The sequence below is a fragment of the Bos mutus genome, chromosome 3 (genome assembly GCF_027580195.1).
Source record: "Bos mutus isolate GX-2022 chromosome 3, NWIPB_WYAK_1.1, whole genome shotgun sequence".
Taxonomy (NCBI): domain Eukaryota; kingdom Metazoa; phylum Chordata; class Mammalia; order Artiodactyla; family Bovidae; genus Bos; species Bos mutus.
In genome coordinates, this window is record NC_091619.1 from 55879646 (window position 1) to 55897593 (window position 17948).

Consider the following 17948-nt stretch of genomic DNA (forward strand, 5'->3'; position numbering starts at 1 on the left):
CAGTTTTAGTGCAAGTCCATTAGTCCAAGAATATAGTATTTGCTTCTAAAGTATAACTCTTCCTCAGTTTTAGGGGAAAGGTGTTTATTCAAATATTTACCATGTTCCTCTAAAATGATGTGGATCAAACCCCAAACTTTCCTCTGTAATGAGCAGCAGCTCAAATTTGTTAATTCTCTTAGCCCTTTAGCTGTTGCCTTCTGCCAAGCTTTTTGGAATCTATCTCATGAAAATGCATGTCAGGATCAGCCAAGAATTGAAGAAAGTCTATATTTAAGTTTTTGGGGAAGCTGACTTTCTTTCTAGGATTTTCTCCCTTAATTTACAATCATTCTGGTACTCCTACACTCTGTCTTCTGATACCATTAGCCAAAAAGTTTGTTTTTCTGCTTGAATTCCAGCTACTCCATGCAGACTTGGAAATGTCCTTAGGAGAAAGGCTGTGTAAATGTGTATTACACCAAGTGTGGATTCTTCTTTCAAAAATTGAATACCCTCCAGCCTTTTTTTTTTAAATTGTTCTCCTGTGTTTTCAAGTAGTTGTTTTATGTATCCTGTTTTGAGTTCATAGTTATAATCTGCAGGAGGATTAATTGCAGACATGCAACCCTGACACTGTCAATTCCCAAGAATTGCTTTTTGATCATACTCAATTTGAGATGACTAACATCCAAGTGGAGATATATAATAAGAGTAAATGGATTTGGAGCTCAGGGAAGATATTGTAGCTAAAAGGATACATTTCAGAGTCATCATTGTATATATGGAATTTAAAGCTATTGAACTGATGAGATCACTTGGGGATGAATGTAGACATTGAAGAGAAATGTCCCAGGACTGAGTCTTGGGTTACTTCAGAATTCAATTAGGAAGATGAAGAGGAACTAATAGAGGGAACTGAGAAAGAATGATCAATAAGGTAGGATAGTAATAGGGACGAAAGCCTGAGTAGGGTAGATCTAAGAAGGAATGGCAGGAGAGGAAGTCGTCTAGTTAACACAGACAACTTTCTAGGAGTTTTCTCTAAAAGGAAACAGTATAATGGAGCAGAGAAGGGAGATGTGGGCTCAAGGAAAGTTGTTTTTTAAGATCGGAGAAATTACATTGTGTCTACTTGGCAACAGCAATTATCTTAGATGTAAAAATTAAAATAATGTAGGGAAGACAGTTCACCAATGATGTCCTGGGGAGTTTGGTTGTGATGACAGAGTATTTTGGAACAGATTAAGGAGAGATATAGTGGATTTGGTTACAAGAGCTTATCAAAGCTGAAAGCAAGATAATCAGCTGAGAGTGAAGAGAGAGAAGTTAGGAAATAATCATCTATGAAAAATGGGAAAGTGAATTGACTAAGCAACTACTGAACACATCAAAAGACAAAATAAGACAAAATCAGTATAAGTCATGAATTTAATGTGAGGTTTGTCATCATGATTGTTTTCTCTTACATTACCCACTCTGGGTAGGGTCAGAGTAAGTGGAGTTTATATTTAAGATTTTCCAGGTAAACTATGACAGAGAAAGAAACAGGCAGTGGTGTTACTTACGTATGCAAGGAATTAATTAGAATATAAGACACTGGAATTTAGGCTTTCCAGAGATGGAAAGTGAGGCCACATAGGGGATGAGAGTGAAAATGTAGTGGGATCCCATATTAGTAATTCCAGTGAGTCAAATAATTGCTAAAGTTATAAGGGCTTAGAGTGAGCTATAAAGATAAGGTGTTGGTTAGAGAGCATAAGGCTTAAAATTGAGATTATAGAGCTTGTGTAGTTATTGCTCACACTAAAGCCAAGAATATTCAAGTGGTGCTACCTCAGGATCATGTCATTTAATGTTTCCTTTGTGATACTCTCCCAATTTAGCTTATTCATACTCTGAAATTTTACATTCCAAATTATTTTCAGTATTTCTGCTTCATCAGTAATTCATCCAAATGTTCTCTGCTTTTCAAGATGGCCATAATTGTAAACATTTTTACGATGTTTGTGTTTACCTTGTGTTACAAAAATTGTAAATGTTTCTATATGATTGTATTTACTACTGTTATTTTTAATACTATTAAATACTATTCTAACATCTTTGTGGGTTTAATATCTTAGTTTGATTATTTAATTTATAAACATTATTTTTAATTCCAAGGAGTTTGTAAAAAGCCAATCAAGTGTGGCTAGAAGTGTTTCAGGAATCATAGAATAAATACAAAATAAGAGGAAATATAAGTAAGAAATTTTGGAGTGTTTCCCTTAAATGCAGAAAAGTATGTCCTACTTCCTTGACGTTTCAGACAAAATTGGCATGTTCAATAATCTCTTTCTTATGCATTTTATGCTAGGATCAGTGCACAACTGGCCAGGTTAAAAACATTTTCCTCATGCTGACTTAAATTTCTGGTTCTAGATTATGACTTTATCAGTACACTCAAGTGTCTTTGTGTGTCAGTAAAAGAGACTTGACATATCTCTTTAAATATGTTGCCAAGAGGTATAAAGCTTACGAATAAGAAAACAGTTTGTCTTTACATCTGGTTTTTATTGCTTAATTGATTACTTTCTTCCACTTTTCAGTGATTTTTTTTAAGTGGAAGATGAAATGTCAGATTAGAAGATGATGTCAAGAAAGTTGAAAGATAATTATATTAAGGAAGTTGATATATAATAGAAAACTCAGGGCTTACCCGATAGCTCAGTTGGTAAAGAATCCACCTGCAATGCAGGAGATCCTGGTTTGATTCCTGGGTTGAGAACATCCGCTAGAGAAGGAATAGGCCACCCACTCCAGTATTCTTGGGCTTTCCTGGTGGCTCAGCTGGTAAATAATCTGCCTGCAATGAGGGAGACCTGGGTTCAATCCCTGGGTAGGGAAGATCCCCTGGAGAAGGGAAAGGCTACCCACTCCAGTATTCTGGCCTGGAGAATTCCTTGGACTGTATAGTCCATGGGGTCACAAAGAATCAGACACAACTGAGTGACTTTCACTTTCAGAAAATTCAGATTGGACCTAAAAATAAGAGTTTTTAGTGTAAGAATTAAAAGTAAAAACATTGGCCATAAAAAGTTTTATTCAAATTTCTCAATGGCTGTCATTTAAGTTCTTTTTAAATTTTTTTAAAATATTACTTCAAATCAATTAGTTAGGCTTTATAATAGAAAATTAAAATGTGTAAAAAAATACAATTTTACTTTAACAGATATTGTGATAATGAGAAACAAAGTTGACCCAATTTATTGATACTTTTCTAGACAGTCTTAATTAATATTTTTGCACCTTATTGCTTTATCTATAAAGGGATTTGCTAGATAAGCTCTAAAATTTCATGAGTTCTAAGTTTCTTTTTTTTAGATGAAGAGTTCAGTTCTTAAATACTAAGATAATCCTAAATCCATTTGTGAGGTCCTATAATTTTGTAACCAATGATCTAAAATTGTACTAGTGGTGGAAGTAGTGATTAGCTATGAAAGGGAATAGGTCAGACTGGAAAACAACTTTTTCCTTAAACATTTTTTTTTTGATGCTTAAATTAAAATATTTTACGCTTTTTTTTTTTTTTTTTGGCACTTCTGCCAATGAAGACTTGTTTCTAATCTGTAAAATGAAAAGACTTACTGGAGAACATGAAGGACTTTTTGTCTTCCTTTCATTAGAGTGCTGTTGGAAAGCATTCCTCCCATATCCACTCCCCACCTCTAACTTTAAGCTGTTACTGCTGCTGCTAAGTCACTTCAGTCGTGTCCGACTCCGTGCGACCCCATAGACGGCAGCCCACCAGGCTCCCCCATCCTTGGGGTTCTCCAGGCAAGAACACTGGAGTGGGTTGCCATTTCCTTCTCCAATGCATGAAAGTGAAAAGTGAAAGTGAAGTCGATCAGTCGTGTCCGACTCCTAGCGACCCCATGGACTGCAGCCTACCAGGCTCCTCTGTCCATGGGATTCTCCAGGCAAGAGTACTGGAGTGGGGTGCCATTGCCTTCTCCAAACTTTAAGCTGTAGGCCTCACATTTTATTTCACTGAGAAATTAGAAGCAGTCAGATGAGAATTAGCTCTTATGTTTTTTCCCATTACCAAGGCTAGCGACCTGACATCTGTACCCATATATTCTACCTTTGGAATTGTTGTTTGAACCAGATTAATTGTCCCTACTGAAATGTCTCTGCTTGGACCCTGGATCCGTGAGACATACTCAAGAGAAGTACGCATTTCTCCCAACTTATGCTCAATTTTTCCCTCTTTCCTAGATCGTTGCTGTCAACAAAATAGCTTGATATACTAGTTTCCATGTTAAAATTTTTTGAAAGCCTAAGGCTTCTCTTTGAACTCACATCTTTCTCACAAAATAAGGTGTACTCCCCTTTTTTCTCTACTTGTCTTATTAGTCAAAGCTCCTGTCTTACCACCCATGACTTTCACATATTCTTGACCACTCCACTGATATGGTACCTGTCAAGGTCACCAACCACTTCTGTCTTTCTCAACAGCATCTCACCCAGACTTGTTTTTCAGGAGCTGTGGACACAGTTGGCCATGGCTTCATTCTGAAAATGTCTTCTCTACGCTTGGAGGCCCCGTAGTCACTTTGTTTGCCTTTCCGACTGACCTGCTGTATCACTTCATTCTCCCTTTCTGTCTTTCCTCCTACAGTTTTTAAATATTGGAACATATTTAGTGAACCATCCTCCTTCTGCTTTTCTCTGTATTTACATCTAGTTTCAATTGTTGTTCAGTCATTCAGTCGTGTCTGACTCTTTGCAACCCCATGGACTGCAGCATACCAGGCTTCCCTATCCTTCACTATCTCCTGGAGTGTGCTTAAACTCATGTTCAATTGAGTAGATGATGCCATCCAACCATCTCATCCTCTGTCACCCCCTTCTCCTACGTTAAATCTTTCCCAGCATCAGAGTCTTTTCCAGTCAGTCAGCTCTTTGCATCAGAAGCCCAAGTATTGGAGCTTCAGCTTTGGCATCAGTTCTTCTAGTGAATATTTAGGGTTGATTTACTTTAGGATTGACTGGATTGATCACTTTGCTGTAAGGAACTCTCGAGAGTCTTCTCTAGCACTGCACTTTGAAAGCATCAGTTCTTCAGTGCTCAGCCTTCTTTATGATCGAACTCTCACATCCGTACATGACTACTGAATAAACCATAGCTTTGACTAAACAGACCTTTGTCAGCAACATAATGACTCTGCTTTTGAATATGCTGTCTAGGTTTGCCATAGCTTTTCTTCCAAGGAGAAAGTGTCCTTTAATTTCATGGCTGCAGTCACCCTCTACAGTGATTTTGGAGCCCAAGAAAATAGTCTGTCACTGTTGCCATTTTTTCCCCATCTATTTGCCATGAAGTGATGGGACCGGATGGTGTGATCTTCACTTTTTGAATGTTGAGTTTTAAGCTAACTTTTTCACTCTCCTCTTTCATTATGGTTTCATATACAATTTATATTCTGGTGACTTTTGATTTCCAGACTCAGCATCCAACAGTACACACAGTATCTCCACTTGAAAATCCAAGAGACACCTTGCTTTTAACATGTCCAAGAGAGAACTACAGCTGATATCTAGTCCTTCTCTTCTCCCTGATCTTTTCCATTAATCATTTCCCCATTGTTTATGGACTAGATGCCAATCTGTCTCTTTCACTTCCCATCCTGGGAAAAAAAATTCTGTCAGCTCTGCCTTCAATATGTGTTTTGAATTTGCAACTCCCATAATGTCTCTTCAACACTATAGCCAATGGTATATCAGAAGATAGATCGGAGTAAAAGCCAAGCCACAAATAAGGCCTAATAATTCCCTTTGTGTTCCAGCCCAATTTGTCTCTCTGAAGTACACACCTCTCTCTCTCCCCTTTGCTCCTGTTACATTGGGTAGCCTGCTGTTTTTCAGGTAAATCTCAGGCCCTTTGCACGTACTCTTTTCCTCTGCTGGGGATGCTCTTTGTGATCTTCCTCCAGATAAATTTACAACTCCCTCCCTTACGTCTTTCAGTTCTCTGGTCAGATACCCTTCTTAGGGATGGTTCTGCCCACTGTACACAAGAAGGGAGCCCTCAAAGCCCCTGCTGGTCACAGTTCCCTTCTCCAGCTCCTGCTTTCTCTCTGACGCTTATCTATACAAGAAACTGTATTTTAAATGTTTCTTTTATAGATAGTTGTTTATTCTTTTTTTTTTAATCACAGTGTAATGTCAGCCTAAAGAGAACAGATAATTTACCTGTTTTGTTCATTCCTAAGTGTTCAGGAAGTTGTTCAGTAAATATCTGTGGAGTGAAAGAAAAAAAAATTATTCCTGAATATGTGAAGGAAGACATAACAGTTTCCCTGTTTCCCGTAGGGTGGAAATAAATTTTAGGAATGGAAAATTATCTATTATTAGCTGAGAATAGTAGTGAAGTCAGAATCTGAATGATAATCTCAATTCTTTATTTTATGAAGAGTGAAATAGAAAAGGAAATATTTTTCCTAGTGTGTAATAGTCAAATCGGAGAAGGCAATGGCACCCCACTCCAGTACACTTGCCTGGAAAATCTCATGGATGGAGGAGCCTGGTGGGCTGCAGTCCATGGGGTCTCTAGGAGTTGGACACGACTGAGCGACTTCACTTTCTCTTTTCACTTTCATGCATTGGAGAAGGAAATGGCAACCCACTCCAGTGTTCTTGCCTGGAGAATCCCAGGGATGGGGGAGCCTGGTGTGCTGCCATCTCTGGGGTCACACAGAGTTGGACACGACTGAAGTGACTTAGCATAGCATAACAATAGTCAAATAGGACTGAGCAACTAAGCAATGATGAATAATAAAAAAAAGTTGATTTTACTGTTGTACCCAAAGTTTTAGATTGAAATATGAAGTCATATTTCTCTTAAAGTATAAAAGATTTCCAGAGTATGAAAAATATCTATTTTATAACAAGAAAAAGAATTTTGCCAGTTAGAGGGTTTTTTTTTGGGGGTTATTTTTATTGTAAAAGTAATGCATGTACTTTGGGCTTCCCAGGTGGTTCAGTGGTAAAGAATCCACCTGCCAATGCAGGAGCCACAGGGAAAGATCCCCTGGAGGAAAAAATGCAACCCGCTCCAGTATTCTTGCCTCTAAAATTCTATGGTCAGAGGAGTGTGACAGGCTACAGTCCATGGGGTTGCAAAGAATAGGACACAACTGAGCATGCACACAATGAACGGTACATTGCAAGATTTTGGAAAATATTTAAACTTAGAATAATGTCTTAAAATTTGGAAAATTAGTATAAGCAGTTTTTTTTCCACTAAAAATAACATTTCCCCATTCTAAAAATTATAACTCAATATGTCACAAAGACCATAAAGAAAGCTGAGTGCTGAAGAGTTGATGCTTTTGAACTGTGGTGTTGGAGAAGACTCTTGAGAGTCCCTTGGACTGCAAGAAGATTGAACCAGTCAATCCTAAAGGAAATCAGTCCTGAATATTCATTGGAAGGACTAATGCTGAAGCTTCAATACTTTGGCCACCTGATGCAAAAAGCTGACTCATTTTAAGAGACCCTGATGCTGGGAAAGATTGATGGCAAGAGAATGGGATGACAGAAGATGAGATGGTTGGATGGCATCACTGATTCGATGGACATGAGTTTGAGCAAGCTCCGGGAGTTGGTGATGGACAGGGAGGGCTGGCGTGCTGCAGTCCATGGGGTCACAAAGAGTCAGACATGACTGAGTGACTGAACTGAACTGATGTCACAATATGTAGTTCTCAAAAGAAATGTTTCAATTTTAGTATAACTTTATTGATTAGAAAAATCAGCTATGTCTGGGAAATTTCTAGGAATCTTCTCAACATTTAAAATTAAGGATAAATGAAATATACATTAAAAAGATAAGTAATCTATATTCATCTTAATTTAAAATGTGTAATTTTATTCAATACCATATAAACTGTATATAGTGCATGACATTACATGCAACTGACGAAGTATGATATATGTAATTTATGTTTCATCAAGTGTTTTATAACTGTTTTATTTAGGGACCTAAAGGAGATCCAGGTTTTTCCCCAGATCAAGCTCTTTCTGGAGAAAAGGTAATTACTTGTCCATGAAATAAAATCTTGTTGATATAGTTCAAGCATTTAAAAATAACTTTTACTTTTTTAAAAATATAGATTTTACTTGATTTCAAAGTATGTAATAACTATTGGATTTTAATGAAGAAATATTTGAAGAATCAAGTAAATGGTGTCATCAGCCTAACATATCAGTTAAAATCATATAATTAATCTTACTGAATGTCCATTCTTGCATGCTCTTGTGCTTCCTGCCAACTAGGAACAGATGGGGCAAAAAATTAGAACAAGATGTTTTTGGTCCTAACCTCAAGAATGTGGCTATTAGTATGGATCCCATTATAAATTCTAATGCCATTTTACACCTTTTTTAGAATGGTTCTATGTACTTTATCTTGTTTAAGTCTCACAGTAACAGTGACGGAGGCTGTCATCATTATTTTTTTTTCCAGTTGAGAAAAGAGGATTTATGGAATTTAAGTAGTTAGCAAGTGGAAGAATTAATGATATACCTTAATTTTCTAACTTTCAATACAGTATGCTTTTCGTTTTATAATGCTCTCAAATACACACACATATGCCTTTAGGTAAAAAGAAACTAATATTTCAAAGTAACGATAGCAACAAAAATCTTTTTTAGGAGGAAGATACTGTTTTCCAGTGAGAATGAATACAAGTTGAGTATTTAGGCATATATCTGGGAAGCTTTATTTAGTCATGCACTTGATGAATGTGATACAATAATGTTTTTGTTTATGTGGTATACAGTCACAAACTTTTAAAATCCCTGAATAATTTTTGTGGTTCTTGGGTTGTAATCTGATCTTTTAATTGGTTTACATAAACTCTTGTAAATTTAAGAAAAATTACCTCACATTAATGGATATTATACCAACAAATTATCAAATTTAATCTAGAATTGTAAGAATTTCATTGCTGTGATGGAACTGAGTTCACTGACTAAATAAGTTAGAAAAAGAATGGAAGTTTATTATTAGAAACAATATTTTCATTCATCCCTTAATTATGAGGAAGAAAATTCTTCAATCTGAGAAATATAGATACCATGTTTAAAAATGTGTAAATATGAGACATTTGATTTCTTAAAATTGAGAAATTAGACATCCACTCTCTTTTGGTGAGTGATTTAAATAATCTCCCCAAATTAAGCATTCAGATTTTATCAAATGCTTATTTTTAATATTCGCTTGTGGCCTCTCTGTACAAAGTATAGGGTGGTTCAGTGTGTGTACAGTTTCTGTACAAAATATAGGATGATTCAGTCTGTGAGTTGAGACTAGGGAGTATGTCAGTCTTGTTTTTTAAAGTTTTTGAGTTACTCATGTACAACCTGTACATATAGGAAAAAGTCATAAGATTTAAGACTTCATAACATGTTTTCATTAAGCTTTAAGTGAAATACAATTTTCAAAATGAAGACATTTCTAAAATGGTAAAATTTTAAAAATTTTCTTAGAAATCATATTTACATAAAATTAGGTTCAGTTATACTGAAGAAGCAGGATATTTATACATATACAATATAAATTCAAATAAAATATGAACAATAAATTAGTGTGAGTATAGTGGGATTGGGACCCAATTGAATTTTATCTTTAAACATTTAGCTACTTTTATAATAAATAGTCAGTGATGAAACAATATAAGCAATGCAGAGTCTAGTCCTTCAGCATGTAATATCCAGTAAGTAACAACTCTAATAGGACACACTGCTGCTGCTGCTGCTAAGTCGCGTCAGTCGTGGCCGATTCTATGTGACCCCACCAGGCTCCCCCGTCCCTGAGATTCTCCAGGCAAGATCACTGGAGTGGGTTGCCATTTCCTTCTCCAGTGCATGAAAGTGAAAAGTGAAAGTGAAGTCGCTCAGTCATGTCCGACCCTCAGTGACCCCATGGACTGCAGCCTTCAAGGCTCCTCCATCCATGGGATTTTCCAGGCAGGAGTACTGGAGTGGGGTGCCATTGCCTTCTCCCATAGAACACACATACATATTTAATTCCTTGTGGGACCTTAGTGGCAAACAAAGATAGTTTAAATAATGGCAACTTTTCCTTTCCCATAAGACAAATGTGATATTATTCTTATTCTCAGCTTTCAGATGTAGGAATTTTGAAGGGAAATCAACTGGTCTACCCTTGATTAGAGCTAGTAGGGGATGAGCCTCCAGTCTTCTGTTTCCTAATGTAGCTTTCTTTTCCTTCTATCAGAGTAATAAGTATAAAAAATATATGTATAAACCCATCACGCCATAACAGATGGATGCCATATTAATAAAACATTGAACAAGAACATAAAATATTAGAACAAATGGAAAAGCACTTGATAGTTAATAATCAGAAACATTCTTTTCTGTTTATTTAACTTGACATTAAAGTAGATAATGCAATGAAACATTTATGTACTATGAATAGTACATGAATAGTCATTATGGAGTTTATTTAGGATTATTAACCAAGTATTCCTTTTCTTTCAAACAACATACTTTTTTTGCCATGCACAATAAATTTGTTACAGCAGGAAGAGGGAAAGGAACAGCAGTAAAGAAAAAGTGTACCTTAAGTAAACTGGTTTAAGGTTTTACCCCCATTCCTTTTTGATATGTTTTGTCCTTGTCATTTACACATCCTCCTCTGTGTCTCTTATTGTCACTTCCACCCACCACAGACACTCCTTGCCCCTCACTGGTGTAATTTCTCCTTCTCCTACCCTGCTCTGCAAGCCCTCATCAAATCTGGGGGAAGGGATGGGGACAGAAGGCTCTAATTTGTTGAGTCTGTGGACCAGCACAGTCCTCCCCAAAATTTTCACTGCAGTTACTCTGATTACTACAGTGGAAGGCACCAGGGCAGCCCTGGAAAGGGAAGTGCCCCTCTCCCTGCTCCAGAGTCCTAGTCCTGGACCAGGGAAAGAACCTAGTCCTGCTCCCCATCCCCCAGCTGTTCACTGATGTTCCACGTGGGAGTCCCACCAACCTGTGAGTCCTCATCTAAAAAGGCAGACCTGAGCCCTCTGCACCTGTGTTATAAAGTGCTGGTAGAATTTTTAAATAGATTTCTTTACATTTCTAAAACATGGTAAGCCTTGGAAAAGGTGGAAATTTGGGAAGTAAGGGCATTTCTAAAGAAAAGAACATCAGAGAAAAAGCAGCAGGGCCACGGACAGGGTGAAGTACTGTCCAGGTAATCAGTACTGAAAGATATAAGGGTTGGGAGCCTCAAGGAAGTTCTCAGAAAGCACGTGGAACTTGAGCCAGATTGAGGAGATCAGTAAGTAAGATCTTGACAGCCAAGATGAACTCCTACAGCATGGGAATCATAATTTTCAGTTTTTTCATAATATTAAAGCTTCATTTGTGTTTTGTTCTTAGGGTGATCAAGGTCTTTCTGGATTAATGGGGCCCCCTGGTATGCAAGGTGTTAAGGTAAGATGTAGTTTTATTTTGACATGTGTGGGTACCATGTGGATCTGGGAGTTCTCCAACCCCTAAGGTCTCATTCTGATGTTGAGCCCAAAGTCAATGTTTTTAATTCCTTTTCTCAGCAATAGGAATTAGGATGCTGTCTTAATCCAGGAAAGTGGTGCCCACCAATGACAGTCTTAAGAAAATATAAGAAAACCCTTCAGATAACAAAAGGGACAAAATTCATATGCAGAAGAAAGTCACTGATAGAATATTGAAGATTTTCTCTGTTTTTACAATTATATTAGGGCAGTAATCTACTTCTGAAACATTAAAGTCACTTTGTGACTTTTATATGTTCAAAGTGAGGTACCCTTGGACATAGGTAAGATATTTGACTTTTTATTAAAGAGTTTCTCATTTTATTAGGAACTAATAACCTCTGCCATGGTGTATACAAACGTGAGGCCTGAAGCTTAAGTAGAGTAGAAGTGAGAGCTGGGAATAGGAAGTAAAAAAAAGTAGTCATGTGCATATGAGTAGGCTTTTTCTGAAGTAAAAAGAAATAGTAACACTGCTGCTATAATTATTTTTATAAAATGTGGTATGCAGTTTCATGAATTAACACAAGTATAAATTCTCCTCTATATAGTCAGCTTGTCTTTTTCCCAAACACTGAGTTCTTGGTTTTCTGCAGGGGATAAAGAAGATACAAAATTTCTGTCTAAGGTAGTAAAGGCCCCAAAATATTGGAGAGCAGTATTTGAGTTGATGTAAATGTCTGTTGTTCAGTCGCCAAGTTGTGTCCAACTTTTTGTGACCCCATGGACTACAGCACATCAGGTTTCCCTGTCCCTCACCATCTCCCAGAGTTTTCTCAAGTTCATGTCCACTGAGTAGGTGATGCCATCCAACCATCTCATCCTCTGTTGTCTACTTCTTCTGCCTTCAGTCTTGCCCAGCATCAGGGTTTTTCCAATGAGTCAGCTGTTTGCAGCAGGTGGCCGATGTATTAGAGCTTCAGCTTCAGCATCAGTCCTTCCAAAGAGTATTCAGGGTTGATTTCCTTTAAGATTGATTGGTTTGATCTCCTTGCTTTCCAAGGGACTCTCAAGTCTTCTCCAGCACCAGTTCAAAAGCATCAATTCTTTGCTGCTCAGCCTTTTTTTATAGTCCAACTCTCCCATACATGACTACTGGGAAGACCATAGCCTTGACTATATGGTAAAGTGATGTCTTTGCTTTTTAACACACTATCTAGGTTTGTCATAACTTTCCTGCCAAGAAGTAATCATCTTCTAACTTCATGGCTGCAGTCACCATCTGCAGTGATTTTAGAGCCCAAGAAGAGGAAATCTGTTGCTGCTTCCACCTTTTCCCCTTCTTTTTGCCATGAAGTGATGGGACTGGATGCCATGATCTTAGTTTTTTAATATTGAGTTTTAAACTGGCTTTTTAACTCTTCTCCTTCACCCTCATCAAGAGGCTCTTTATTTCCTCTTTGCTTTCTCCCATTAGATTGGTATCATCTGTAAATGTCTAAATACCTTTAATATTTATTTATATATTTAGACACCTATCATCATGTAGATCTCTAAATGTATTTAATAATGAACTGTGTTGGTGTCTTAGTGTATCATATCCTTTTCCTTTGGATTGAAGATGGTATTCTAGCTCTGGTTAATTTGTTCAGATTCCCTCTTCCGTTTTCTAGGTTTCATCAACCTTGGGCAGGTTACTTACCCTTTCTAGGCCTTAGTTGCCTTATCCATAAAATGTGAAGATAATACTACCTACTTCATGGGGAGTTGTTGGGAACATGAAATGGGATAATACAGTGTCAGAAAAACAGCAAGCTGTTAATTTATCTTAACCATAAGCGGTTTTTCTGGATTTGGAATGCATCCTGACCCCGTTTGCTTCCCTCCTAAACCCTCCTAATTGTAAATTGATTAAAAGCATTTTGATCTCTTGGAGTATCTTTCCTCCCATGATCATACCACACCATTTTTCTTATGGCTTTTAGACTAGTCTTCTTCCTAGATAGTTCTTGGAATCTCACAAGTCATTTGAGGTTATTGGTTGCTTCCATGAAACTGCAGAGTGATCATTTCTACTAAAATTGATCTTATTATACAGTTGTGAGTCTGTTTGAGTAATGCTACTTAGTATGCCTCTGACTGCTAAGTAGACCCCTAAGGAAACTGTACTGATGCATAGCATCAAAGAAAATCTTATGGAAATTACCATACTAATTTTACTTGCTGTTAAATATACAGTTATTGCATCTTGATGAATGACATTGTGTATGAGACAAAATAAACTAATTGTTATTTTCCAAGGTTTATAATGCCTGTGGTTCATGAAATTAGCATTCCAGAAAGTGAAAAACTATTGATTAAGGGTAAGTAGTTACTGTGTAGAGGAGAGTATAAAGAAATACTATATAGAGAAACTTTTAAAAGACTGATTTTAACTATTAGAGCAGATTATCACTTTTAACTGTGAAGTTTTACTTACTTAAAGCAGAAGATACTATCTTCCAAAGACTTATGCACATATTATGAGTCTTGGCTCATCAGTATTTTAAAATATTAAGAATATGTAACTTTTGGTCTGTATAAGTCTAGTAAAGTGAGATAGTGTGAAGTTAAACAAATTGGATCATGGATTACATATCTTTCACAGACTTCTTCTCTCTTATACAGTTTGTTCAAACTTTAAAAATCTGGCTTGTAATGTTAATTAATAGAAATAGACACTGTAGAAGTTATCTCTCTATGTTATCAGTTAGCAACAAACTAAATTTTCTCTAGAGAAGGTTTAGTTGAAAATATTTAGAAACCAAGTTACTTTGTGGTAAATGAAGCATCGATAGTTCATTATGTTTTGACAGTAGTTCTAAACAGTGTCGAAATACTTGAGATGATTTTTTTGTTTTTCTGAGAATGTATCCCCTCTTTTCAGAGTATGTCTAATAATGGAAACTGTATACAGATTAATAAAAAAACAAGTATGCCAGGAAAGGGACATAAGGACTCAATCTAAACCTAAACTAATTCTCCACATAGCAGGCTTGGAACAAGTTTCCATCACACTTTCTGTGTGCATGTCTTACTTTAATATGAATGTGTGGTAGAAATATACTCGCAGTGAGCTTGGTAGACTGTTCTTATGGTTTGTATGAAGTGGGAAAGGACCAGACTGAGTATTCAGTAGAATGTTTAGGTAGGTTATGAGCTGCTTTATGGGATTTACTAATATGAGTTCATTTTTTTAACCACCTAAGTCATTCTCAGAATTACTTCCTGCAAATAGGATCCATGCTAGGAGAACCTAGAATAACAGTTCATATTTGTTATAACCCAGAACTCCTATTCTTTCATCCTTTCCGTTCTATTGCTAAAATGCCACAATAATTCTTAAGGTCAAGACAGGAACTTAAGTTATTCATTCTGTGTTAAATTTAACATAAACCTAGAGCGGTTAAGAGAATTAATTGCTCAGGGTGACTCAGAATGATAGCAGGATTGAGAGATAAAACTTACTAATACTGAATTCATTGTGCTTTTAACAGTCTATGCTTATTATGAAAGGTGAATAAAGTACTTGGGTTTTGATTAGTATGAAGTTTATTACATATTTTAGCAAACTATTTTTGAATTATAATTATTATTATAAATATTAATAGCTCCTTTATTATGTGCAATGTAGATTTATCTGCTGAATCTTTTTATCTTAAAAACAACACACATTGAGACAGATACTATGTTCAGTATTCATAAATAAGTTAATTGAATTATAAAATGGTTAAGTCATTTATTCAAGGCCATATGACTATTAATTGACAGGACTCAAGTCCAAGTCATGACTGTTCTCTTAATAACTTCAAATACTGTTTCCCCATTAATATTATTCATTATACCAATATTTGTTATATGTGTGTTTCATTACTTTTTTCTCAAGCAAAGTAAAATTTTGTTATTCCTGAAAGCCAAGGGAACAAATATAGTTTGGGGTAACAAATAATAATGAGTTAATTATTCCTTTCTCTGGAAGTATCTGAAAATATTTCAATCCTTCAAGTAATCTTTGAAGTACCTGCAAGAAAATTGTGTGTAGAAATATAGACAGCTCATGAAAATTTGAGATAGAAGATTAACGTAAGATGTTCTGAAAACTAGAAATAATATTGAGACAGAAATAACAAAGTAAGTAAATCAGCAGCAATTTTTCTTCACTCTACTGTAGATTTTTTGGGTTGGTTTCTGCCTTTTCTGCTTTTATCTCTCACCTGTTGACCTTTTATGAACCCGTGTTACATCATGTTTAACAAGCAGTATGTTCCCCCAGATGGACTGGTTATGTTGCCTCAATTTAGCCACCTTAATATAACTCTTATTTTCCTAGGAACTGAAGTATGTTTTCACTTCCCGCTAAGTGTCTAGGCTTGTGCCAAAAAGCAGATAAGTTACATCGAGAGTGCATGCTGGGTTGGATGAAAGACAAGAGTCATAAATCTGAGCTTAGACTCCAGGTGAATTTTTAAATTGGATTTTAATATAGCTGATCAGTTGCCACATTAATATTGGAAGTCTGCTATTTAAAATTGTAAGAGCATTAACAGTGATTTCAATTGAAGTCATTTTTCTAGAATCAGGAGGATAAGTCAGATGGGAGCAGTTAAGCACTTCTTAACATGAAGGTATAACTCAGAACAATTGTGAAATATGAGGCACACGTTTTAAAACAGATTGTTATGAATAATGTATGGCAGTATTTTTCTGAATGTCCAAACATTCTACTACTATGTTTGTAGTAATAATTATAAATCAATGTGCATTCTTAGGAATTAGTTAAATTACAAAAGATCTTTCCATTATATCTTTCCCTTTCCAAGTTGGAAAGGCTGAAAGAGCTGAAAACATCAAGTGGACTGCATTATGATTTATCAATCACTCAAAACCTATACAGCTTTTCATAATTATTCAAAACAAGGACAGTACTAAGGAGGTACAACAATACTGAATTTTGATGAGAACAACAATAAAAAGAAAATCCATGCCTGGAGAGAGAAATAAGGAGAATTCTTATGTTCCATAGCTTATAGATCATCTTCTCATCTGCCCAATATTCCTGTAAAAATCTGCAGAGTCACATTTTCACTTTGTGTTGGTTCCCAGTTCAAGCTTAGCACCGAGAGTCTAATATAAAAGCTGCTGCTTAGGGGCTGTGCTGTCACCACTTGGACCATCTCCTCTGCGCTGTGTCTTCCCACTAATGGTAGGGGAAGCTGAGAACAAGGCAACACATACTGAGCTCCCCCACAGGCAAGCCCTTGCCTACCAAGTGGTGTAATTTGTGGGACTTCAGAAATATTCCTTTGCCCAAAGTTATTTCCCTCTTGTGATTGACATTCTAACATTTGTGATAAATTCATTTGGCTATAAGTATTTCCGTTTCCAGAAAGTTTAAAGAAAAAAAATTCTGTCTTCAAAAAACAACTGTCGTCATTCGTATACCAGCGTTTCAAGAGTTAGTGTGTCCTACTCTTTTTCTCCATGAGAACTAGTTGAGAAGGACGACAGCTAGACTTGAAGGGGGGTGCAGTAAAAACTGAGTACTAATTAATGGAGGTTGTTGCTGATGTTTAGTCACTAAGTCACGTTTGACTATTTGCAATCCTGTGGACTGTAGCCTGTCAGGCTCCTCTGCATTCTCCAGGCAAGAATACTGGAGTGGGTTGCCATATCCATCTCCAGGGGATCTTCCTGACCCAGGGACTGAACCTGAATCTCCTACATTGCAGGCGGATTCTTTATCACTGCAGCATTGTAGGTCAGTATTGTGAGGAATTTGGGACAGAGGTGGGCAGGAGTCTATTGTGGGCGTGAGCGAAGTATGTTCGAAGAAGGAAGGGAGATAGGTAGATTAGAGAGGTTTGCACAGTCTTCTTCCTATGATTTGTCTCAATCTCCCCAGTTACCTGGTATCATTTTTCTATGTAATTTTTTGCTTATTCTCAAAACTTCAGGAACATTATTGTCTTACCTCAAATAGTATTACGTTGGTGAAAAGGTAATTGCAGTTTCAGATCGTGAATTTTATATCATTATAACTAGGCTCAAACACATCTTTATTAATCAAAATAAGAACCATTACAATCAACACATTTTTGCCAAAGAGAAATAAGTTTTTTTATTCCTGTAGTGTAAAAATCTGTGCTTCAAAATTTGACAAATTCTTGGAAAGCATTTGCTGCTTCCTGCTTTCTATAGAAGCCTTTTTCCTGCAAAAAGTAGTTGAGATTCTTGAAGAAGTGGTAGTCAGTTGGCAAGAAGTCAGGTGAATGTGGTGGATGAGGCAAAACTTTATAGCCCAATTTGTTGAACTTTGAAGCGTTGACTGTGCAACATGCAGTGGGGTGTTTCCTGGAGGAGAATTGGGCCCTTTCTCTTGACCAGTGCTGGCTGCAGGAGTTGCGATTTTTG

At 36.6% G+C, this 17948-nt stretch overlaps 1 protein-coding gene across 5 annotated transcripts in view; it reads left to right on the plus strand.

The window, feature by feature from the left end:
* COL24A1 (collagen type XXIV alpha 1 chain) overlaps positions 1 to 17948 on the plus strand; it is a 400744-nt gene that overhangs the window by 72952 nt on the left and 309844 nt on the right. For all 5 annotated transcript variants that reach the window (XM_070367752.1, XM_005888435.2, XM_070367754.1 and 2 more), the window contains exons 7-8: positions 8001 to 8054; positions 11425 to 11478. In XM_070367752.1, the coding sequence (XP_070223853.1) occupies positions 8001 to 8054; positions 11425 to 11478 (108 nt within the window). The remainder of the gene's footprint in view (positions 1 to 8000; positions 8055 to 11424; positions 11479 to 17948) is intronic.